This window comes from Carcharhinus amblyrhynchos, chromosome 19, assembly GCF_965287045.1.
Source record: "Carcharhinus amblyrhynchos chromosome 19, sCarAmb.v2.hapA, whole genome shotgun sequence".
Lineage (NCBI taxonomy): Eukaryota > Metazoa > Chordata > Chondrichthyes > Carcharhiniformes > Carcharhinidae > Carcharhinus > Carcharhinus amblyrhynchos.
This window is the reverse complement of record NC_137342.1, coordinates 43,314,679-43,340,635: the sequence shown is the minus strand read 5'-3', so window position 1 is coordinate 43,340,635 and position 25,957 is coordinate 43,314,679. Positions and strand designations below refer to the sequence as shown.

The 25,957-nt window shown below is 45.1% G+C and overlaps 1 protein-coding gene across 18 annotated transcripts in view; it reads left to right on the top strand.

Annotated features, from left to right (window-relative positions):
• Window positions 1-25,957, top strand: part of celf2 (cugbp, Elav-like family member 2) — a 614,034-nt gene that overhangs the window by 564,290 nt on the left and 23,787 nt on the right. For all 18 annotated transcript variants that reach the window (XM_080207682.1, XM_080207689.1, XM_080207685.1 and 15 more), the window contains 2 exons: window positions 3,698-3,761; window positions 17,223-17,354. In XM_080207682.1, the coding sequence (XP_080063808.1) occupies window positions 3,698-3,761; window positions 17,223-17,354 (196 nt within the window). The remainder of the gene's footprint in view (window positions 1-3,697; window positions 3,762-17,222; window positions 17,355-25,957) is intronic.

Genomic DNA, 25,957 nt, shown 5'->3' with positions numbered 1-25,957 from the left:
ATTGGCTCTATTCTCTCAGCATATCTGTCTATTTCCTGTTCCCCTCACATGTTTATGTAGCTTTCCCCTAAATGCATCAATGCCATTCACCTCAACTACTCCATTTGAGAGCTAGTTCTAACCACTTTTTCAGTACAGAGGAGATTCCTTAGTTCTGTCAAGTGCTGCTCGTTACAATGGACTGTGTCCTGACCAGAATTTATCCCTTGGAAAGAAACAGATTAGGAACAGATTATCCAATCATTTATCCTAATGTTACATGTTGGGATCTAGTTGTGCGCTGATTTCTTTGTATTGCAACGCAATCACACTTCGAAAGACCTTTACTGGCTGCAAAGCATGGTGGGTAAGGCTGTGAAAGGCACTATATAAATGCAGGTTAATTTTTCTTTTGGAAATATGGCAAATAGAGCGGCACAGTGGAAGGCACAGCTGCCTCATAGAGCCAGGGACCCGGGTTCAGTTCCCAGCTTGGGTCACTGTCTGTGCGGAGCCTGCACATTCTCCCCATGTCCTCCAGGTGCTCTGGTTTCCTCCTCAGTCAAAAAGACGTGCTGGTTAGGTGGAAGGGCCGTGCTAAATTCCCCCTCAGTATAACCCAAACAGGCGCTGGAGTGTGGCGACCAGAGATTTTCACAGTAACTTCATTGCAGTGTTAATGTAACCCTGCTTGTGACACGAATAAATAAACTTTAAACTTTTAAAACTTTAAGGAATCTTTCGCTTATCTCCCTGAGCCGTGACGGTAAAATGTGTTCACAGTGTTTAGTATTTCACAGCTGTACAGAGAATTTATGGGATAAATTGCCCTGTGAGAAGATTGAGAGCTAAACACAGTTGGAACTTCCGTGCTTCGGAAGTGGCTGTGTTTTATTAAGGGCACGTTATTGGGAGAGGGGCTGGGAGAGCCGTCACAGACAGTCAACTAATTGAAAAAGTATTTGAAATAACAAAAGACACCTGAACCGGTCTCATCAAATGGTGTGGCCTCTTAGTCAAATTTAAAGTTAGCTACAATTGTTAAAGCACTGATTCAAAATAATAAGATTTATCTTCCATTCCACTTGATACAGGGACGAGGAGCCTTTTATTAATTGGTATAGCCGTGTCTGTAACTCTTTCACATTTCAGGTAAACGTGCTGACATGCTTTCCGCTGTCCAGTGACACGAGTGAATGTGGGTAAAGTCAATGCTGTAAGCTGCATTCTCCCCCCCAACCCACCCCCACCACTCCAGTGTACAGTGGGTATGGTTTATTGAGACTCACATTAAGCAGGGTGAGCAGTGATTGAAGGGATCCTTTTCCCTTCCTCCCACCTCCACGCCACTCCCATATTTTGAAAATGTACCCACCCCACTATGTGTTTTGTTAACCTGTGCTGTTTGCGATGCTGAATTTTGGATTCTGCCTTTGGGAAGTGTGATGTGCTCGGATGTTGGATGCACACGTGTAATTACAGAACATCGGGCAGCACAGTGGTTAGCACTGCTGCCTCACAGCACCCGGGTTCAATTCTGGCCTCAGGTGCCTGTCTGTGTGGACTTTGCACGTTCTCCCCCTGTCTGTGTTAGTTTCCTCCGGATGCTCTGGTTTCCTTTCACAGCCCAAAGACTTGCAGGCAAGGTGGATTGGCCATGCTTAATTGCCTCTTAGTGTCAGGGGCACTAGCTAGGGTAAATAACTGGGGTTTCGGGGATAGGGCCTGGGTAGGATTGTTGTTGGTGCAGGCTTGATGGGCCAAATACTCTCCTTTTGCATTGCATAATTCTATGAACGTTGAACTGTTGTGCTCTGCTATTGTTATTGGTCGCATTTCCTGGATTTAAATATACTTTTTAAAATTGATTGCGGTCTCTGATTAAACACTATATCCCCTGACACCCCCAAGGGGAGTGTGGTATCTTTGATCACACTCCTCAGACAAGCTCGATCGGTGACTGAAGGGATCCTTTCCCCTCACTACCCCCTCCCCAGATATTGTCTCCCTCTTCTCCCGATTCATCCTTCCCTCTTCTCCCGATGACTAAGAAGAGGTTCTGCTCATGCAGCTGAGAATCGTAACAGCCTCGATGGCAGGTGTCTAACCTGAAGCTGGAACCTGGGCTGTCAACATTCCAGTGACAATCCTGTCTGTCAGGTAGAAATCTGTGCCAATAGAAGGCCTCCCCTTCGACACTGCAGCAACATCTGCTGCCTCACAGAATCCCCCCAATGTCACGGCAACACACTGGGGATGTCCTGACACCAACAGCACCCTAACAAGTCTCACAACGCCAGGTTAAAGCCCAACAGGTTTATTTGGTAGCAAATGCCACAAGCTTTCGGGCCTCTGACCCTTCATCAGGTGACACTCAAGTCCTGTTGGACTTTAACCTGCTGTTGTCAGACTTCTTACTATGTTTACCCCAGTCCAATGCCGGCATCGCCACATCATGACCAACGGCACCCAACAGCTTAGTCCAATAACAAAATGGAGTCAGTCCACATGATGCAATTTTGTGCCAGTTCATGTCCAGTTGTCCGTTGTACTTTGTTTACATAGCTATAAGGCTCATGTGGGATTTAAACGAGGGCTGCATGTCGAGTGCTATTGTCCAAGGTGGAAATCATTTTGAACAAAGCTTGTGCTTTCAACCAGAGAAGTTATTTTGTGCTGCTTCATTGCACGCGCACATGTGCGTCTGTGTGAGTTTGTGTAACATTTTCCTCATCTCTACACATGTCAAGTGTCTGTAAATTTCTATACACAATATGTCTGAGTACCCACCACGCCCTTTTTAAAAGGGGTTTCTCTATGCAGCCTCTGTCCCAATTCCAAATAGAGAATGGTCCAGTGATGTCCACGTGAAAATTTGTTCTTTGCAATTCAAGATTTGACGAAAAAGGCAAAAACCATTCCAGTTTAAAATAACTCAGCTGCTCTGTCTTGTGTAATGTTAACCTACCCCACTCGAACAGAATCAGAACACCCTCCTGCTTATCCCAACTCCCATCCCGCCCACCACCTCCTATCCCTATTTGGGTTCCTGATATGAAGTGAGAATCGCCATCCTTATGACGATCTGCCTCATCAGGATAATTGGCATCCTATTTTGTGCAGAGAGACCCTGTATCCCCCCCCCCGCCCCCCCCCCCACCAGCTGTGAGGACCAGTACCCCGTCACACACAGCAAGCTGGCTGTTCAGAATCACGAATTCATTTTTGGCGTAGCAGGTCCGATCGGAAGCTTTGCGGCATTCTTGACCTGAATCTGTCTTATCTCCGCGTTAACGGTATTGAAAAACCATCCTTCTTCATAATCGGCTTGCAATCCACTTTGCATTCCTCAAAAAAAAACCAGAAGCAGAGTGGTAGAGGTTTAACACAAATGTACAAGTCAGGTTTGATTGACACAGCCTGGTTGAGCATTGCCACTTAATTGTGGAGCGTTATAATTAGTCATGGTATGTTGCTTTAAGTGGATGATGGTATTTGAGGTGTTAAATGATTAATTGTTTTTCGCACAACAACGTACTTGAATCTTTATCTTACCTGGCCCCGATAAGGATTAGACGTTAATATGGATTAATGCACCACACTCGTGGGAATGTCAGCATATCGACGAGAGATTGGAGACTGAGTTTCTGAACAGAATTTTTAAAAACTGAGAGCTTAAATTTTCATATTACAATGGGATTATTTTCTTTCTTCACAGCTTTTGCAGCAAGCAACCTCCACGAGTAACCTGGGTGCATTCAGTGGCATTCAACAGATGGCTGGTGAGTAGAACTTCCATTTCCTTTCTGTTCCAGAGGATGGGGCTTGGCAACTATTTGCCCACGTTCTCCTTTTAAAAGACCTTACCCCCGCTTCAAGAACATTACAAATGTTCCAAAATGACCATCATGCACAAAGCAGTAAAATTCAGGTTCTTTTACATCATCGAGTAACACTCTGAGATTTTTTAAAATTTGATTTATTATTGTCATATGTGTTAGTATACAATGAAAAGTATTGCTTCTTGCATGCTATTTAGACAAAGCATGCCGTTCATAGAGAAGGGAGGGAGAGAGTGCGGAAAGTACTGTCATAGCTAGGGTGCAGAGAAAGATCAACTTAATGCAAGGGAGGTCTATTCGGATGTCTGATGGCAGCAGAGAAGGAGCTGTCATTGAGTCGGTTGGTACATGTCCTCAGAATTTTATATCTTTTTCCAACAGAAGAAGGTGGAAGAGAGAATGTCCGGGGTGCGTGGGGTCCTTGATTATGCTGGCTGCTTTTCCAAGGCAGTGAGAAGTGCAGACAGAGTGAATGGATGAGAGGCTTGTTTGCATGATGGACTGGGCTACAGTCACAGCCCCTTTTAGTTTCTTGCAGTCTTGGTTAGAGCAGGAGCCATACCAAGCTGCGATACAATCAGAAAGAATGCTCTCTACGCTCCAATACACGTTTCAGGCATTTTTTACTGGTCCTTACAAATGGTGCAAAGTTATTTTAAAAGTCATCTTTGTAGAACAAGTTGCACTGCAATATGCTCCAATACAACTGAGTTGAATATAAAATTCACTGTGTACACTCAGTGAGTAAGTCAGCCCAAGAGGATTCTGTCCCCATTGTTCACTGTGGATGAAAGGTCTTGGACAATGATCCTCCCCATTGCACCTCTGTCCCAAGCTTTAATGCGTCCGTCAGCACATAGTCTTGGGCTTTGGAATGTGCCAGTTTGCAACACTCAGTCGGGGGCACCTCCTTTTACTGGAAGACCAACAAGCATCGGACAGACTCTTTTAATATTAATACTGTTGAGTCGCACCACCCGGATACAGTACACAAAACTGCTGCTATTGCAGCAACTTGGCTGCCTTCCATTGGACTGGTGACTGCGCACGTGACCAAAACAGAATGGTAGCGCACTGCATCCACTGGGTCAAGTAACAGTTCCATTTCCAATGGCTGGTGAACCCAGACAACATTCGTGTTTTTGCTGTGGATGCAGCTCTGGTAGGTTTGTACTCAAGGCCAGACCAATCAAGAGTTGGATGGGGGATTGGGTAAAGCGCTCTAAGTTCTGTTGTTAGTTTCTCTTACTATCATGGACTCGATGAATATCTCAATATCGTTAATAATGACTGCCTCTGTACCATAAGACACAAAGCAAAGTGAAAGCAAAATGGATATTTTGTTTATATTAAAAAAAAGTGGACTCACCTGGTCCAAAACCCCACAGGTGTTGACCTGAAGTTTTAGAATGGTGAGTGAACTTCACTACCTGTGATTTTATTAATGGTTGCAGTCTTGTGTCACAGACAAATCAGCGTTCTAAAAAAAAATCGATGTGGATTAAATATGGACATGTTCGAATAATTGAAGGGATTTGATTACTAAGTGGGGTAAATGTGTTTTTTTTTTAATTCATTTATGGGACTTGGGTGTTGCTGGCTGGCCAGCATTTATTGCCCATCCCTAGTTGCCCTTATTCAGAGGGCAGTTGAGAGTCAACCGCATTGCTGTGGCTCTGGAGTCACATGTAGGCCAGATGGGGTAAGAGTGGCAGATTTCCTTTACTAAAGGACATTGGTGAATCAAAAGTTTTTTTCTGACAATCGACAATGGTTTCATGATCATCAGTAGATTCTTAATTCCAGATATTATTTATTGAATTCAAATTCCACCATCTGCCGTGGTGGGATTTGAACCCAGGTCCCCGGAACATTAGTTGAGTTTCTGGATTAATAATATAATGATAATACCACGAGGCCATCGCCTCCTGTATATAATGATATAAAGGCACCATAAGAGATCAGGTGACGATATTATGGGTTCACTAATTTAGACTTAGCATGTGAGTACAGATACACACAGATAGAAAGCTTAACCACATCAGAGTTGTGTGCTGTGCTCTGCTCACAGGTAAAAGTGAAACTGTAACTGGATCACTTGGCGTACTTCCTTTCTGTGATTGTATGCGGCTACCCTTTAAAGGCACATAACAACATCCCCTTTCCTTTTTAAAGTTCCTTTCCTCCTCCCCCTTCCAAAGAAGTATAACTGTTTACAATACATAATCATGTTTAGTTATCAACACATATGTGCGTTGGACTGAAGAAACAATGGGGTAATCTGCTGCTATGTCCACGTCTTGTGATGTTGCCCTTGTCTGGAACTTTCTTTCATTGTTCACAGTGATCTTGTCATGCTTGGATGTTGTCCCTGTTGCGTTCTTGTCCGAGATGCGATAGGATTGCATGGTGTTTGAGAAGCTGGAATGGATCTGGTTTGTCCTCGGTTACACCTTGTCATTGCGTTTTTGCATGTACCGATTTGATTGGACCTTGGTACCAAACAAATCCTTGTCACCTCAGCTGGCTGCCACTTACCTTCTGTGGGAGCCTGGACTGGATATGAATTTGCAGTCTCAACTGTAAACTTAGCGGTTCTGTGCATGCACTTTTATTGCGCAAGTTGCTCCCTAGTTTCTGAAAGCATAGAATGGGTAAGAGTGAGTAAATTGATGCACACTGGTTTGCCAAACATGAGCTGTCTCGGTGATCAAATAGTTGCTGTGAAAGGGGTCTCTCTCAGATGTAATGCTGCAATGTGTAGATCTTGCTTGGCCTGTCTACATTTGAGAATTAGAGATTTTGTCATGCAATCATTCATTCAGCTAGGCCGTTAGATCTAAGGTAATGAGAAGAAGTAGTGTGGTTGATATTCCACAGCTCACACATATCCTGAAATGACTTACCAATGTATTGCGGGCTATTGTAAGTAATTATCTCTCCACTGGTACACCAAATAAACTGGAAATAATACTTAGAGTGAGGAGGACGGTTGTACTTGACATATTGTGTGGTCGCCGATTAATGGGATACTTGGTAAAATAGTTGACGATGATGATGAAGTCAGTGTTATGGGCATGAAGGACACGGATGTGATTTTGGACTGAGGATGGATAGGAACCTCTTGTGGAACCAGTGGTTCTTTGTGCTGACTTCACAGTGCTTGATGTGGAGATGCCAGCGTTGGACTGGAGTAAACACAGTAAAAAGTCTCACAACACCAGGTTAACGTCCAACAAGTTTACTTGATAGTAAACCCACAAACTTTTGGGGTTTGCCCCTTCATCGGGTGAGTGGAGTGTTCTGGTTTCAAACAGAGCATATAAAGGCACCCACAGTTTACAGAATACTGATTAGAATGCGAGTCTTTACAGCTCATCAATTCTTTACAGCTAATCATAGAATTGATTCGCTGTAAAGACTCGCATTCTAATCAGTAATCTGTAAACTGTGTGTGCCTTTATATGCTCTGTTTGAGACCAGAACTCTCCACTCACCTGACGAAGGGGCAAACCCCGAAAGCTTGTGGGTTTACTATCAAATAAACTGGTTGGACTTTAACCTGGTGTTGTGAGACTTCTTACTGTGTTGACATGCTTGACAATTCCTTCGATGTTGTTTAACCCAGCCCATAAGCTGATTCTCTTGTCCAACCTGTACCCATATGTGAGGGATAAAGTTGCTGTGGACTATCGGATCACAGCAATGCCAATGTGCTGACCTGCCTGTCTTTAAAGTCACTTCCCAGGAGATGCCTGGCTCACCCTAATCAGGTCAGGATGCTCTCATGCGTTCACGGACGTGCTGAGTCAAACCAGACTATTCTTCGATGATGATTTCCAACTGTTTCTGTAACGTTGAATCTTTCTTCTTACAACTCTCAGCATTTATGTTGCTTACGATGTACCAGAGGTTGGATGTTGGCATTTGTCCCCACGTTAACCTTGGCTGATAATAAACAGTTACAAACTTTCTTAGGACAGATCATTTGGGTCTTGGCTTTGGACGGTGTGACGGAATCTATGTCTTCCACAAGATGAACATTGTGAAGTCTGCGCTCACTGCTTATTGTGCACATCACCATCAGTTTCTGGTTTGTTAGTCACCTCATGTATATGTTTCTGACCAGACACCGATGGTCATTCTTATTTCATGAATGTACCTGCTGTGTACGGTCTGTTTGGATCAGCACTTGGCTCTTTGTAGTTGTATTAGCCTTTTCTCCAGTGCACTGTCACTGCCAATGTTTCTTTCTGCTGCCTATTTTGTGCTATTGATGCAAAGCATGATTTACTCTGCATGATGTGGGTGTCCAGTGAGAGTGTCAACGACTGGGACTTGGGACCTGTAATCTTCAGCGACCTGCGAGGATCACTTTGTACTTACATCCACCCTTGAATAGCTCTTCAGTGCTCTCCAATTTGGACTTTTCTGGCAGATCTTTCTGGAATGCTTCCATAGGCGTGGCTGCATCTGAAAAATCACAGAGCACGGGGCAGAATCTTAACCAAAAAACAGCAAAGTGTTTGGACCTGATTGAAAACCGACATTTTTCTCTCCGGGGAGAAACAGGTTTGCTCTACAGATCTTTTGACACCCTGTCAGAAAATAACAGGGGCGTGTGTCATCATGCCATCAATTTGAGGGACGGGGCCCAAATATGACGTAAAGGTGGTTGCACTGAGATCGGGTCCGGATCACACCAAGAAGTCACCTCCTTCCACCCCACCGTAGAGGGTTTGGGCTCCCCACACCCTGCCATATTGGTTCTCTCGACATGTTGTTCGCTAACCACAAGGGATCCATCTGCGTGCCCATCTTTACTTGAGCACTATCGCAATCCGCATTCTCAAAGCTTCACTCTGCAGTCACCACGCTGTGATTTCAAAACTCCCTGATGCAGCAAACTCGTTGTGATCTGACCAAAACGTCAAGGCCTGTTTCATGCCATGTAGCACAATCTGAGGCTGTCCGCTCTGTCGTCCCTCCACTTAAATCTTGCTGCCAGGCTGTTTGACCACTCTGGAACACCATGTCATGTTTTTGTACCAATCACTCATTAGGAATTGGCTCCAGTATAATCTGAGTTTGTTTTATTTAAACTAGGCTCATGAGAACTTGTATGGAAACACATATGGATAGAAAGCTTGAAGTCATCAGCAGCTGGGCTGTGTTCAGCTCACATGTAAAAATGAAACTAAAAGGTTGGATCACGTGACACATTTCCCTTCAAGTGATGGCATTCTGCTATTCCTTAAATTACAACAGTCAACACTGGAGCTTGTCACAGACACAAGCTTGGTTAGTGTGCAGGCTGATTTGATTTGATTTATTATTGTTGCATGTATTAGAATACAGTGAAAAGTATTGTTTCTTGCGCGCTATACAGACAGAACATACCGTTCATAGAGAAGGAAAGGAGAGAGTGCAGAATGTAGTGTTACAGTCATAGCTCGGGTGGAGAGAAAGATCAACCTAATGCGAGGTGGGTCCATTCGAAAGTCTGATGGCAGCAGGGAAGAAGCTGTTCTTGAGTTGATTGGTAGGTGACCTCAGACCCTCATGGCTCTCCATTTAAATGTGAATGGGGTGATGAGGTGTACTCCCAAAGGGAAAAAGTTCTATTCCACACAAGGGTCCTCTCTCAGGGTGAAATATCTGGGAGTGCAGGTTGATCAAAGGACACGGCCTCCGTGAGGGAACATTGAGCGGATTGTTTGCTGCCTCCATCATTTAAATAATGCTGTGATTCTAGAGTTGGTGTAAAGTCTAATGGTGCAGACCACCCTGCCTATACTATTCATCATCATCCAGAGGGTTAGGTAATACCCACACCAGTAATCCTTGGCATGCACACACACTCATCAGCAGTCATTTCCCTTGGTTATCTGTGATTTAATGCAGTTCAATGTAAAGTATAGGAACAGTTGTAGGCCGTAAGGCTTCTCAAACCTGTACTGTGGTACGGTAAAACCACGGCTACTCTTTTCCCTCAGCAACGTTCTCTCCTTATCCATATTTTCCTTGTGTTCATAGAATAGAATCAGCACAGTGCAGAAGGAGGCCATTCGGCCCATCGGGCCTGCACAGGCAACATTCTCATCCCATAACCCCTGCTAGTCCACCTGACCCTAAGGGGCAATTTAGCATGGCCAACTCACTTAACCCACTTTGGACTTGTGGGAGGAAACCGGAGCACCCGGAGGAAACCCATGCAGACATTGGGGAGAACGCACAAGCTCCTGGTTCTGGACTCTCCACAATTACTCCACTGAGCTATCTGAAAGTTTTATGTGTTTTAATAAGATCATTTCTTATTTTTCTAAACTCCATGGAATATAGACCCATTAAACTCCTCCTCTCCACATAGGACAATCTCCTTACCTCAGGAATCAGTCCTTTGTTGCAATTTTTCTCAGGCATCTCCTTTCTCCAATGTGGAGACCAAAACTGTACACAATACCGATGTTCTGTCTAATTTGTATGCGGCCTGCAACACTGCACATTTCTTACGTGGCTATGTGTGTGCATCTTCAAGGTAGCATTGCTTGTGTTGATCCTTTTTATTCCCTACACAGCACATTCCTAAATGCTGCAAGGCTTCGAGAGAGCTGTGACAGTGCTCCAGGTGTGGTCTTGCAAAGCCTCAAACAAGGAGGGGAGGCAGTGTCGTAGTGGTATTGTCGCTGGACCAGGGACCCAGGGTAAAGTTCTGGGGACCCAGGTTCGAAACCCACCATAGCAGATGATGAAATTTGAATTCAGTCAGAATCTGGAATTAAGAATCTAGTGATGATTGTGAAACCATTATGCATTGTTGTAAAAAACCCATCTGGTTCACTAACGTCCTTCGGGGAAGGAAATCTGCCGTCTTTATCTGGTCTGGCCTACATGTGACTCCAGAGCCACAGCAAGGTGACTAACTTTTAAATGATATGTAGGCCAGCCCTCAGGGATGGGCAGTAAATGCTGGTACAGTCAGTGGTGCCCACATCACAGTGCAGGCAGCACAGCGACACAGTGGTTAGCGCTGCTGACTCACAGCGCCCAGGGCCCAGGTTGGGTCACTGTCTATGTGGAGTTTGCACATTCTCCCTGTGTCCTTTCTCCCCATTTCCTCCAGGTGCTCCAGTTTCCTCCTGCAGTCCTAAGGATGTGCAGGTTTGGTGCATTGGCCATGCAAAATTGCCCCTAAGTGTGAGGGGGACTAGCTAGGGTACATGCATGGGGTTATGGGGATAGGGAGTGGATGGGATTGTGGTCGGTGCAGAATCGATGGGCCGAATGGCCTCTTTCTGCACTGTAGGGATTCTGTGATAACCATCACATGAACGAATAAAGAAAATTGCAACAAGAATTCTTCACCCTGCAAGCCCCTTGCATCACGTAATCTCTGGTGTTCAGAGTGCACAATATAATATTTATTGAGAGCAAAGTAGTGGCATCTGGGATGTGGGTGGTGGTTAGACTTTAGCCATCGGCCAACCAACCAGATTGGCAGAGCGCCACGGGACCCCTGGTTTGGTTTGAGTGCTCACCGTCATTGCTATGTCTTGGCTTCTCCTACACTGCTTGCTGCTCCTTCAAAGACATGTTCAGTTGCAGTTATTCAGTGTAGCTGGAAGAGTGAGCGGCCGAGGCCTGATACTTTTCAGGCTACAGACTGATCGTTACCCTGACGATGCTCCGCGCTGCCTATGGAATTGGCTGCTCACAGCACCACTCATCAGTAGCATTCCCGAATTAGCTGGTGTACCGGGACGTGTTACTGAATCATAGCCCAATTGAAACTGTCAAGTTCCAAACATGGAGACAAAGGCCTGTGAAATGTGGCGTGACCCACACAGCCATTAAACCATTTCAGCTGCCTTTACTGTGTAAGTTAGTACTATTGAGGAAACGTAATAGTATTAACTAATAGTGGGAAAGTGGAACTGATCCACTTCAGATCAGCCATGATCTTATTGAATGGCGGGACAGGCTCGAAGGGCTAGATGGCCTACTCCTGCTTCTATTTCTTATGTTCTTATGAATTGTCTTAGGCCTGCATCCACCAAGTCTATTAGATAGTTTTTCACCTGAGAACGTATATAAAGGACCATTTTGAAATCTCAGTTGACGTTCCTGCATAGTACTGAGGGAATGCTGCACTGTCAGAGGTGCTATCTTGCAAATGACACCTCAAACCAAGGCTGCTCTCAGCTGGATATTAAAGACCCCAAGGCATCATTTTGAACAAGAGAAGTTATCCTGTGCCCCTGGCCAATATTTACCCTTCAATCAACGTCATACAGGCAGACTATCTGGTCATTATATCATTGCTGTTTGTGGGAGCTTGCTATGTACAAATTGGCTTCTGTGTTTCTTACATTACAACAGTGATTACCCTTATAAGTACTTAATGAGCTGCAAAGCACTTTGGGAGACCTGGCAGTTGTGTAACGCACTATGTTAACTTTCCCAGAGTGTGAGGAGATTTAAGTTGGATTTAGGAATTTCAAAACGACTTTTGGGGTTTCCACTCTGTTTTTATGTGGAGTTACAGCAGTGAGTTATTATAAAGGTTTGAAATGATGATTGTTTTTTGGCTGTGGTTGAGTAACCCTCTGCTTAGGGCCACAGAAAGATTTGATTTATTATTGTCACATGAATTAGTGTACGATGAAAAGTATTCCTTTTTAGGACGGCTTGGTGGCGCAGTGGTTAGCACTGCTGCCTCACAGTGCCATGGACCCGGGTTCAATTCCAGCCGGGTCACTGTGTATTTTCACTGTGTGAATTTAGAACAGAGTTGAGGAGGAACTTCTTCACTCAAAGAGTGGTGAATCTCTGGAATTCTCTGCCCATTGGAGGCTACCTCATTGAATATGCTTAAGTCACGGGTAGATAGATTTGTGATAGACAAGGGAATTAAGGGATATGGGGAACAGGCGGACAAGTGGAACTGATCCATTCAGATCAGCCATGATCTTATTGAATGGTGGGGCAGGCTTGAGGGGCTAGATGACCTACTCCTGCTCCTACTTCTTATGATCTTATGTGTGGATTTTACACGTTCTCCCCGTGCCTGCATGGGTTTCCTCCGGGTACTCCGGATAAGTTGATTGGCCATGCTAAATTGACCCTCGTGTCAGGGGGTTAGCAGGGTAAATGAGGGTTACGGGGACAGGGCCTCTGTGGGATTGTGATCGGTACAGACTCCATGGGCCGAATGGCCTCCTTCTGTATTGTAAGAATTCTATGATTGCAGGCTATATACATGCACTATACACACAAAGCATACTGTACATAGAGAAGGAAAGGAGAGAGTGCAGAATGTAATGAAGTTTTCGAAGTATAAAACAAGACCAAGAGATAGAATTAGAAGACATGCTGGGCACAACTTGCAAGAAATCGCCTCACTCCGGCACCATCTTCAAAGAGATTAGAAGTCGACCATTCAGCTCTCAAGCATATCCTGTCAGTTAGTTAGATCATCGTGGACCTGCATCATAATCTCCATCTGTCCACATTGGTTTGTAATCCTTACCATCCTTGCTGAATAAAGGTCCCTCATCTCAGTTTCGAATCCTTCAATCGAACCCCCAGCCTCAACGTTTTGGGGATAGATTTACAGACTTCCACTCCCTATGTCGGACGATGTGCTCTGCTCCCTGACATCACCCCTGCATGGCTAAGCTCCAGCCCACAGGTGAAGCTCCCTCGTTGAGGCCCGTCAGATTTTGAGAGAGGTGATTGATGTCGGGGATTTTTTTTTTTAAAGTCAGTTTCGCGACAAAAGAACAGAAATCTTGCCTCTGTGAAGTTACCCGGGGATCTGTGTGCAATGTGCATTCCCGTCCAGCTGAGGCCTGAGCCACATCGCAAATCTCTGGCGTGGTCACCATAATAGACCCTGTGAGGATCATCCATCTGTCACTTTCTAACTGTCGGTGATTGGCAGCCACTTCTAACATCTGACATCTGTTCCCACTTATTGATATGCAGATTTATGCTAATCATTGTGCACAGTAAGCGGAGAAATTATCTAAGGTGAACATTAAAATTAAATTTACATGGCCTTATCATTGTAAATAAAATCAAAAGTTTCAGGTAAGAATATTTGGTTGTGTGGGATTTTGATCCAAGCTTAGCGGGGAAATGGTGCAGAATTTAATATTCGGCAAAAGCAAACCCTGTGCTAAATATTAATTGAAGGTTTAAATAGAATTCCCTCCAGTTTTGCCGCCCTCCTCTTTGAAGTGCTTGTTCTCAGCAGCTGACTTGTGTGGTCGCTCCCCAGGTGTGAGTGTGGGTAGGCTCTGAGAGGACGGAGGTTGTGGGCCGTGCATGCGTTTACCCGGGAGGGTGAGTGGGAGCCCCAGACTGATCTGTCTTGCATCCCGACCTCAGGAGCAGCAGAGGCGATTGTTACAGTCTAGCTAACTCAGCCTCGAACATGGGAGCTCCCTGCCCTTTATTGTATTCACACCGCACCAGAAAACGCAGCCATCCACCTGGAGTTTGTGTTACAAACGCAGGGCTCTTGTATCATTGCACATCACTCCCTCTGTGAGCTTGCATTAACTCCCCTCCCCCCGTGCTAGGCTATCTTCAAAGCCTCCTCCGACTTTATATCCCTGCCAAACTCTCTCGACAGCCTTTATTGTGTATTCACCTCCTTTAGTCCCTCCACTGATGGCAGTGCTTTCAACCTCCTCATTTCTGTAAATAAACTTCACCGATCTTTCTGTCATTTCTTTGCTTGGAATCAGTCTTTTTCCCCAAATGCAAAGTGCTGAGGGGCTCATTTTTAACATTAACAGCAGAACATAGATGCAAATTGTTATCCTAATAGTCAATCTGTGTGTTGTGAAGCCTGATTCCTGTAGCATGTTGGACTTGTTGGTTCAAATCCCACCATGGAAAGTTAAATTTTCCATTAATAAATCTGGGATTATAAAACTGGTCTCGGGTGATGATGGTGATTCACAAAACCATCTTCAATTGTTGTAAAAACCCATCTGGTTCACTAATCTAAGGAAAGTTCCTCCCCTGGTCTGGCCTACAGGTGACCCCAGATCCACAGCAGTCTGTGTTGTCTCCTAACTGCCTTACAAAGCAGCTACTCAGTCCAGAGGGCAATTAGGGATGGGAAATAAGTGTTAGCCTTGCCAATGATGCCCACATCCCAGGAAGGAACGTGAAAAGAAATCTGACTTCTTGACAAGGGACATAGACTCTTCAATCAGTCTTAATTATGCCATATTGGAACACAACAGAATGCTGGATGAATGTAAGGGGACAACGACTATTTACTGTTATTTACAATATTCACAAAGAAAACGAAAAGTAAATTTCCAAATTTGTGTAGATAATATAACCTTTGATTGTGTATTCAAATGAGCTGATATCTGTGTTACAGATATACTCCTGACTTCAGGGTGGCACGGTGGCATAGCGGTTAGCACGGCTGCCTCACAGCACCAGGAACCAGGGTTCAATTCCGGCCTTGGGTCATTGTCTGCATGGATTTCCTCCGGGTGCCCCTGTTTCCTTCCACAGTCCAAAGAAGTGCAGGTTAGGTGGATTGGCCATACTAAATTGTCCCTTAGTGTCCAAAGATGTGGAGGTTCGGGGGATTAGTGGAGTACATACTTGGAGTTACAGAGAACAGGTCTGGTTGGAATTTCCCCTGAGTGTCCGGGGCAATATATGGGGTTACAAGGATAGGGCCTGAGTGGGATTGCTGTCGCTGCAGATTCGATGGGCCAAATGGCGGCCTCCTGCACTGTTGGGATTCTGTGAACAGGCCAAGGAGAACTATTATCAAAGTTGAGGGACAAGAAATGGTTAATAAACCCAATAACTCCGCTCCTTCACGGATCAATCCTATGACTCATTACATCCCTTCAGAAACATATCTAATTGGCCCTTGAACCTGCTGGCTTCAACCTTTTTCACTAGTAGAATATTCAACAACTATTGTTACCCTTCCCACTCTTAACCTTCAAGATATCAATCTCCGCACCTTTCATTATAGCAATCAGTTTACCTCAAGCACTTTTATCAATTCTCTTCATAACCTTGTAAATCTTTATTAGGTCTCTTGATCCTCCTCCTGTGAGGTTTGCCTAACCTGTCATAATTACCCCATTACTCATCTCCTGTACCTCTTCAGCCTCAGTGCTGCACATTGCAAATGCATGGGCTGAAAACATTGATTTGCATTGCAGGCTATTGCATCATCCCCTACCTTTTCTTTCCCGAGGCTGGGAAACCTGGAACGCCTTCCCTCCTTTATCCTCCCTTTCTTGCTTCAAGTCCTGTGAATCTCGAGGTTTGCCCACCCACCGTATTTTGGTTTGTTCAGTTCTCTCTCTCTCGCCTTCCGCAACACTTGTATTACTCGCCATGTGGATTCTGCTCCTCCTTCACGCTGGTTTCCAAAAATAAAAGGAGGAATGTTTATTAACGGACGTGGAGTTTGTACAGGACCTTAGTTCAGCTGCCATTGAAGCATTGACCACAGCCTGGGAATGGCAAAAGAGTGAGGATACTGGAACCTTTGGAAAGTCTGAACATTCATTCAAAAGCAATACAAGGAACGAGAGCTTAGAGTTACGATGAAAGAATTGAAATCTTGAGACTTTTTTTCACTGGAAAAGAAATGGCTAAGCAGGGCCTGAATAGAGATTTTTCAGATTGCTGGAATGTTCTGAAAGGGTAAGCAGTGAATGCTTTTTTGTACATTCTCCCCATGTCTGCATGGGTTTCCTCCGGCTGCTCCAGTTTCCACTCTCAGTCGAAATGACATTAGGTGCGTTGGCCATGCTAAATTCTCCCTCGGTGTACCCAAACAGGCGCTGGAGTTTGGTGACTAGGGGACTTTCACAGTCATTTCATTGCAGTGTTAATGTAAGCCTACTTGTGACACTAATAAATTAAGATTAGTGGAAAGATGGAGGCTGAGCGGAGACCTGATAGAAGTCTACAAAATTATGAGAGGCAGAGACAGGGTGGATAGTCAGAGGCTTTTTCCAAGGGTGGAAGTGTCAATTACAATTGATTCAAGGCGAGAGGGGGAAAGTTTGAGGGAGATACGCAGAGAAAGTTTTTCATACAGAGAGTGGTGGGACACGCTGCCAGAGGAAGTGGTGGAAACAGGCACGTTAGCAGCAGTTAAGAGGCATTTGGATGGGTACGTGACTAGGGAGGGAATAGAGGGACACGGTAAGGGCGGAAGGTTTTTGTTTAGTTGGGGCATCATGATCGGAATGGGCTTGGAGGGCCAAAGGGCCTGTTCCTGTGCTGTACTTTTCTTTGTTGTTTGATACTACCAGCTGCAAGAGTGGGAGAGTGTTTTCCGGCGGTGAATGAAGCCCGTCAGACATGGCCTGAGGTTGTCTGTGTTCCTCTTAGGTATGAACGCTTTGCAGCTACAAAACCTGGCAACCCTGGCAGCAGCTGCAGCGGCAGCTCAGAACACAGCGACCTCGAATGCCAACCCACTCACCGCGGCCACCGGAGCACTTGGCGCATTGACAAGTCCAGGTAATCTAATTTTAATTCACTCACCTTCAAATAAAAATGTACGAGATATAACATATATCGTCGATCTCCTGTGATGTTGCACGTCATATGTAATAGAAATGGCAATGGACCGAACATAGCAGACAGACGTAGGGGAGACTGATGAGGTGAAAAGTGAGGACAAGGGGGGATCCTAACCTAGTTCTGGGAGGGAGGGGAGATGGAGAGAGCATCCCTGGGGGATGGGGTTGGGCGCAGTTGAAAGCCCTGTCAACCACAGTGGGTGGAAAACTATGGTTGACGGAGAAGGAAGGCATATTGGCAGCGCTATTTTGGAAAGTGGCATCATCAGAACAGATGCGGCGGAGGCGAAGGAACTGAGAGAATGGATGGAGTCTTTACAGGATGTGGTGTGTAACGAGCTGTAGTCAAGATAGTTGCGGGACTCAGTGAGCTTGTAATGGATACTAGTGGATAGTTTATCACCAAAAATGGAGACAGAGAGGCCAAGGAAGAGAAGAGAATGTCAGAGATGGACCGTGTCATGGTGATAGAACTCTGACGAAGGGTCATCCAGACTCAAAACGTTGGCTCCATCCTCTCCCCACAGATGCTGTCAGACCTGCTGAGATTTTCCAGCATTTGCTGTTTTTGTTTCAGATTCCAGCATCTGCAGTATTTTGCTTTTGCCTTAGAGCAAAAGGTCACTGGTATAGGTTACTAGACGGTAGACTTAACACTGAGGTGAGGAGGAACTAATTCTCACAGGGGGTGGTGAGTTTGTGGAACTCGCTGCCCCATTAGCACGGTGGAGTCTGAATCATTAAATGGTTTCAAGAAGGAGATAGGTATATTTCTGATTTTAAAAAACAAGTTAAAGGGATATGGGGAAAGTTGGGGAGGTGGATTTGAGACCAGAAAGAGATCAGCCATGGTTGAATGGCGGAGAAGACTTGAACAGCTGAATTTGCCCACTTCTGCTCCTAATTCCGATGTCTACTGTCATATATAATCTCTTTTTAAATCACTATTTTAAGGGTAATTTATAATTTCTCTCCTAAAACAATTGCTTAGTGATGTTGGCACATGAGCCTGGGTGGTTTAATTGGTTCAAGGTTTGATAAATTCACTGAAGTGTTTTGTGGGCCCATACTGCAAACTGCAATCTGATCGTATTTTATGTTGGAGGAGCTTAAGTTAGGTGGGCAAGTATCCACTAGTAAAGTGACAGCACTCTGGCAGCATTCACCTGTTTCCTAATGGATCAGGATTGAAACACAACTGACAGTGACCCCTGAGTTTTGGCGTGAACATTTTCCCATGTGTTTTGCTATTTCTGTTGGATCTGGGTCAGAGCTGAATGCCAAAGCCCAAAATTGTATTTGCAGGCTACAGACTCAGATAGCACACGTCGTAGGTCTAGATTGTTAAGTTTTTGAGTTGATGGATGAGACGGTATGCTTCGAGCCCAGAGGAGAGTTCAGTGCACCATACATCTGACTGACATTCACCAAAACCATTCTTTTCACCTCGTCAAAGTGCTTTTCCCTTCCATAACAATACCACACAGGGCTTCATTCCACAAGTTTAAGTTTATTTAATAGTGTCACAAGTAGGCTTACATTGACATTGTAATAAAGTTACTGTGAAAATCTCCTAGTAGCCACATTCTGGTCCCTGTTCAGGTACACTGAGGGAGAATTTGCCATGGCCAATGCACCTAACCAGCACAGTGATCTAATAGAAGTCTATAAATTAATGAGGGGCATAGATCAGCTAGATAGTCAACGTCTTTTCCCAAAGATAGGGGAGTCTAAAACTAGAGAGCATAAGTTTAAGGTGAGAGGGGAGAGATACAAAAGGATCCAGAGAGGCTATTATTTCACACAGAGGGTGGTGAGTGTCTGGAACAAGCTGCCAGAGGTAGTAGTAAAGAGGAGTATGATTTTAAAAAAAGCATTTAGATATTCACGTGGGTATAGGGGATGTGGGCCAAACGTGGGCAATTGGGACTTGCTTAATGGTTTTAAAAAAAAAAGGGTGGCATGGAGAAATTGGGCCAAAGGGCCTGCTTCCATGTTGTAAACCTCTATGACTCTGTCTTTCAAGCCTGTGGGAGGAAACCCACGCAGACATGGGGAGAACGTGCAGATTCCACACAGACAGCGACTCAAGCCGGGAATCAAACCCGGGTCCCTGGCGCTGTGAGGCAGCAGTGCTAACCACTGTGCCACCCCAAACCTCCTAAGGTCCAGCAAATCTGCCCCTGAGAGATTAATTGCATTGGACATGAGTGGATTTCGAGATGGGATTTTGATCTCACTTCAAAAGGTCCACATGTTATTGTTTTAACTCGATACTTTCTTCCAGGGAATTATTTATGGGCATCAATATATATTTCTTTGTCTTCTGGCATTCAAATGACAATAACAGACTACTTCTTATTGTCAGGGGAAGGGGGTGTGAATGAAATGTAGAATGTCACATTGATGAGCATGTGTTTCCAATGTGCTATTGCAAGCGTGAAAAATCCTTAGCTCACTCGAGTTGCGTCCGTGTGACTGTGTCTTCTGCGTGAGTGCAGACGGGTCAGGAACACACAACGGGTGGTCCATTTAATTTTGGGAGTGATTAACTTTTCCACTTTCAATCAGATATCAGAAATGATGCTGCTGTGAAGTATGAAATGAAACTACTTTAGGTGGGCCCCAGTGGATAGTGGGTGGATCCTCATTGTAGAGTTAGGCTGTAGGAAACAGATGAGACGTTGTTTAGTTTTTTGAAGTTAGAATTTTTTTTGAATGTTTAATGGATTTCTGGCTAAGATTAGCAAGTATTCTGGAAAGTGATAACTGCTTTCTCTGAATGACTATCTCCAATCTCAACGCATCAAATTGTTTGCCGCTGGCACAACTTGATAAATCACTGTTCCGTGCACACAAAATAACAGCTAAGGGTATTGAATCGTGGAATCCTACTGTGCAGAAAGAGGCCGTTCAGCCTATCAAATCTGCACCGACCACAATCCCACCCAGGCCCTATCCCCATGCATTTACCCTGATAATCCCCCTGGCACTAAGGGGCAATTTATCATGGCCAATCCAATTGGAGTTTAATGCAGAGAAGTGTGAGGTAATTCACTTTGGTAGGAATAACAGATGTGTCGAGTATAGGGCTAACGGGAGGACTCTGAATAGTGTGGATGAACAGAGGGATCTAGGTGTATGTGTACATAGATCCCTGAAAGTAGGGAATCAAGTAGATAAGGTTTTTAAGAAGGCATACGGTGTCTTGGCGTTTATTGGTAGGGGGATTGAATTTAGGAGTCGCAGCGTCATGTTGCAACTGTACACAACTCTGGTGCGGCCGCACTTGGAGTACTGTGTGCAGTTCTGGTCCCCGCATTACAGGGAGGATGTGGAGGCTTTGGAGAGGGTGCAGAGGAGGTTTACCAGGATGTTGCCTGGTATGGAGGGGAGGTCCTATGAGGAGAGACTGAGGGATTTGGGGTTGTTTTCGCTAGAAAGAAGGCGGCTAAGAGGGGATCTTATTGAAACATATAAGATGATTAGAGGTTTAGATAGGGTGGATAGTGGTAGCCTTTTTCCTCGGATGGAGAAAGCTAGCACGAGGGGGCATGGCTTTAAATTAAGGGGGGGTAGTTATAGGACGGATGTCGGGGTAAGTTCTTTACCCAGAGGGTGGTGAGGGATTGGAATGCCCTGCCTGCTGCAGTTGTAAATGCGCCTAGTTTGGGGGCGTTTAAGAGATCCGTGGATAGGTTTATGGATGAAAAGGGATTGGTTTAGGTTAGTGGGTCATTGTTTTTTAACTGGTCGGCGCAACATCGTGGGCCGAAGGGCCTGTTCTGCACTGTTATGTTCTATGTTCTAATCCACCTAACCCGCACATCTTTGGACTGTGGGAGGAAACCGGAGCACCCGGAGGAAACCCACACAGACACAGGGAGAATGTGCAAACGCCACACAGACAGTGACTCAAGTTGGGAATCAAACCTGGGTCCCTGGCACTGAGAGGCAGCAGTGCCAACCATTGTGCCACTGTGCCAGGCGTTGACAGATTTCATTCCACCCTAGGAAAAGTTCTGAATTTTCCAGTGCAGAATATGGAAAGGGCGTTTTTTTAATGACCCCAATAGCCAAATGAGCGAGACCAGTGGGAAGTCTTGTGCACAATGCCATTGCATATGAGTCAAAAAAGTTCCTGTCACAAGTGGTCTGGGTTGCTTGTGTTCATTCTTGATGAATGGGCCTGCTCTGTAGCATCATGCCCTGTTGTAGCCTGTCCTAACACTATGGGTGTGCGTCGATTTATTTTCAAAAAAGTGGACACGTTTCCAGGTCCGGATAAATTGTGTCCCAGGTCACTGTGGGAGGCAAGGAAAGAGATAGCTCTGACCCAAATTTTTAATTCCTTCTCTGGTCACAGGGAAGGTGCCAGAGGACTGGAGAACAGCTAATGTGGTTCCACTATTTACAAAGGGTCGTAGAGATAAGCCAGGGGACTACAGATCAGTGAGTCTCATGTCAGTGGAAGGAAAACTATTGGAAAAAGTTCTGAACGGGAGAGGCAAGGCTTGATCAGGGATAGTCAGTGTGGTTTTGACGGAGGGAAGTCATGCCTAACAAATTTGATTGAATTCTTTGAGTAGATGATCAAGTACGTAGATGAGGATAGTGCAGTTGATGTAGCCTATATGAATTTCAGCAAAGCCTTAGACAAGATCCCATATGGGTGACTCATAAAGAAGGCAAATGCACAAGGTAATTTGAGAAGGTGGCTCAGTTGTAGCAAACAGAGGATTCTGACAGAAGGCTGCTTTAATGACTGGAAGCCAGTGTCCAGTGACGTACCAGAAGGATCGGTGCTGGATCCTCTATTATTCATCTTTTACACACGACACAGATGATTATGTTGGGGGGTAGCATTAGTAAGTTTGCAGATGACACAGAGATTGGCCAGGTGGTTAACAGCGAGGTTGGATCTCTTAGGCAACAGGGAGGCATAGACAGGATAGTCAAATGGGAGGCAGCACAATGGTCAGCACTGCTGCCTCACAGAGCCAGCTTGGGTCACTGTCTGTGCGGAGTCTGCACGTTCTCCCCGTGCCTGCGTGGGTATCCTCCGGGTGCGCCAGTTTCCACCCACAATCTGAAACACATGCTGGTTAGGTACATTGGCCATGCTAAATTCTCCCTCAGTGTACCCAAAAGCGCCAGAGTGTGGCGACTAGGGGATTTTCACAGTAACTTCTTTGCAATGTTAATGTAAGCCTAATTATGACTAATAAATAAACTTTTAGATAAGTGGTAAATTTAAACTTGAAAAATGTGAGGTGACACACTTTGGAAGAAATAATTTGACAAGGAAGTATTCAATGAACAACATGACACGCAGAAGTCCTGAGGAACATAGATCTCTGAAGGCAGAAGGGCATGTTAGTGGGGTGTGAAATAGGCATATGGGACACTTGCCTTTATCAATTAAGGCATAGAATAAAAAAGCAGGGAAGTCATGTTGGAGTTGTATAGAATTTTTGCAAGGCCGCAGCTGGAGTAGTGTGTGCAGTTCTGGCTGCCACATTATAGGAAGGATGTGATTGCACTGGAAGGGGTGCAGAGGAGATACACCAGGATGTTGCCTGGCGTGGAACATTTAAATGGTGAAGAGAGGTTGGATAAACTTGGGTTTTTTCACTGGAGCAGAGAAGGCTGCAGGGTGACCGGGTCAAGGAATGCAAGATTATGAGGAGCATGGACAGGTGGATAGGGAGCAGCTGGTCCCCTAAGTTGAAGGGTCAGTCACGAGAGGACACAAGGTGAGGGGCTTGGGAGGGGTGTGAGGAAAAGCTTTTTTACCCAGAGGGTGGTGAGGGTCTGGAATGCACTGCCTGAGAGAGTGGTTGAGGCGGGATGTCTCACATCCTTTAAAAAGTACTTGGATGAGCACTTAGCTCATTGTAGCATTCAGGGCTATGGGCCAAGTACTGGTAAATGGGATTAGGTGGATAGTTTAGCTGGTTCTGGCATGTCAGAACAGACTCAATGGGCTGAAGGGCCTGTTCACTGTATGATTCTGTGATTTTTCTCTTCTATACCAATCCCGGTAGGCAATGTGTCACTTTTTACATCACTAAAGAGGAGGGCCAGAAGAAAGTAAATTTGGTTCTGGTCACAGATACTTCTGGACTGAATAAGACCATAGTGCAGTGTTAGCACTCTGACCTCTGAGTCAAAAGGTCATCAGCTCAAGTCCCGCTGTCGAGAATTGAGCAAAATAACCCAGGCTTGACACTGCAGCACAGTACGGAGGGAATGCTACTCTGTGTGAGCGGGCGGGCTCAGATCAGGTGTTAAACCAAGGGCCTCCTCAGCCTCTGCTCTCCGAGGTGGATGTAAAAGATCCCATTGCATTATTTTGAAGACATGCAGAGCAGTTCACTGCAATTCTACCACCTTGCCTGCCACGGAATCGGAGCGGCCGAGGAGCGGACAACGGAAATGTCCACTGACCTCAGGTGGGAATTTCCAGTCTTGCTCAAGTGAGGCTGTAAACTCCCGCCCCTCATTTCTGGTTTGCTGGCCAGAATTTACCCCTCAGTCAGCATCACTCAAAAAAAGATTATCTGTCCATGAACGTATTACTATTTGTTGGGACCCTGATGTTTATAAATTGGCTTCCACCATTATGCCAGTTACTAACCCTTAAAAGTGATGAATTCGCCATAAAACACTTTGGAAAGTTCTGGGTAAATGAAAGTCTTGTTCTGCATCTGAACTGTCCAATCAATCCCATTTCCTCCACTCCACCCCTGAACTTCCACCAATTCCTTGCATCTTGAACTTCCAGTTTACTTCCTATGGGCAGCATGGTGGCATAATGGTTAGCACTGCTGTCTCACAGCTCCAGGGACTTGGGTTCGATTCCTGGCTTGTCTGTGTGGAGTCTGCATGTTCTCCCCATGTCTACGTGGGTTTCCTCTGGGTGCTGCGGTTTCCTCCCACTGTCTGAAAGACGTGGTGGTTGGGTGTGTTGACCATGTTAAATTCTCCCTCAGTGTACCTGAACATGGAGTGTGGCAACTAGGGGATTTTCATAGTAACTTCATTACAGTGACTTGTGACACTAAAAAAAAACTTTATAAATAAATAAACTGTGTTGGAGACATTGCCGCCACTGACTGGTCAACTTAAATGTTCACTGTTGGCACGTGAATGGTTAAAAGGCCAGAGGCAGTCTCGCCAGTTGAGAAGAGTAATGCATAAACAACATCGCCCCCCCCCCCCCCCCCCCCCCCCCACCCTCCACCCTGGGTTTCCGATTGAACGAGGTGATCAGTGCAAGGAAACCTGGCTGTGTTTTTTTTTCCCTTTTGTATTCGCGATTCTGAGGCCAGTTTGTGCCCCTACAACGTAGCGTCCAAGATGGGAGACATTAGCTCATTGTCCAGCCTGGAGCTGCCGTGTATCGTATAGTTCACTGAGCAGTCACTGTGCCATCAGAGAGCCAGTGAGTTGTTAATGCTTGTTAAAGAACAGCCATAATCCACAAGCTATTCGGAGCACAATGAAAGCTTAAACTCTCCAGCACACGGGAGCTTCCAGAGCAAGTCTGGTACTGAAGTCTTTGCAATGATTGAATCTTGTACGATCAGTTCTCAAGTCTGCTTAAACCAAAGAGACCTGCACTGCAGGATGGTGATAATGCTTTTGTGTTTATCAGTGATGTGATCCCTAGCTAATCTAAAGAAGCCAATTGTAGATAAGTCGGTGTAACACCAGGTCTGTTTTTAAGAAGATGGTTTCAGATAAAGGATTTGAATGAGGTTTAACAAAGGATGCAGGGAATGTACTGTGCATTTAAAATGGGATAACTATGGGCCCAATTTTACTTCAGACTCTGCTGCAACCACTGTAGGTTTTGATTTCACAGATTTGATGTTAATTCCATGCATCTAAATTCTGTAAATGGTAAATTTCAGAATGTTTCTCCTGCTGTTTCTCACTGTGGGTGCAGTGAGATTGGGCAATTTAGTTCCAAACCCCCCCCAGTGTTTTGAAATGTTGATGGTAGTTTCAGAGGAGCTCCTGTCCCTTCCAGCCCTTCAGGACACGCAGTTTTATTTTTAGCTCGTACACTCCAAGTCTGCCAATAACATCACCGGAATAGAACAATCAAGGATGGTTTCTTACTGCAAGATCCAATCTAAAAAAGACAAGTTTGCGCTAATTTTAAATATCAAGCATTTTGCTTGCGGTCACCTATGTTGTTTCCTAGACGATAATGGAAGGTGCTGACAATGTGCTATCAGGCAACACGGGATCCCTAATAATTCACTGATGATTCAATGTGAATTCGACCCCTGGAGGCTGTCATATGAGGAACGGTTGAGGACTCTGGGTTTGTACTTAATGGAGTTTAGAAGGATGAGGGGGGGATCGTTTTGAAACTTACAGGATACTGCAAGGCCTGGATAGAGTGGACATGGAGAGGATGTTTCCACTGGTAGGAAAGACTAGAACCAGAGGGCACAACCTCAGGCTAAAGGGACGATCCTTTAAAACAGAGATGAGGAGGAGTTTCTTCAGCCAGACAGTAATGAA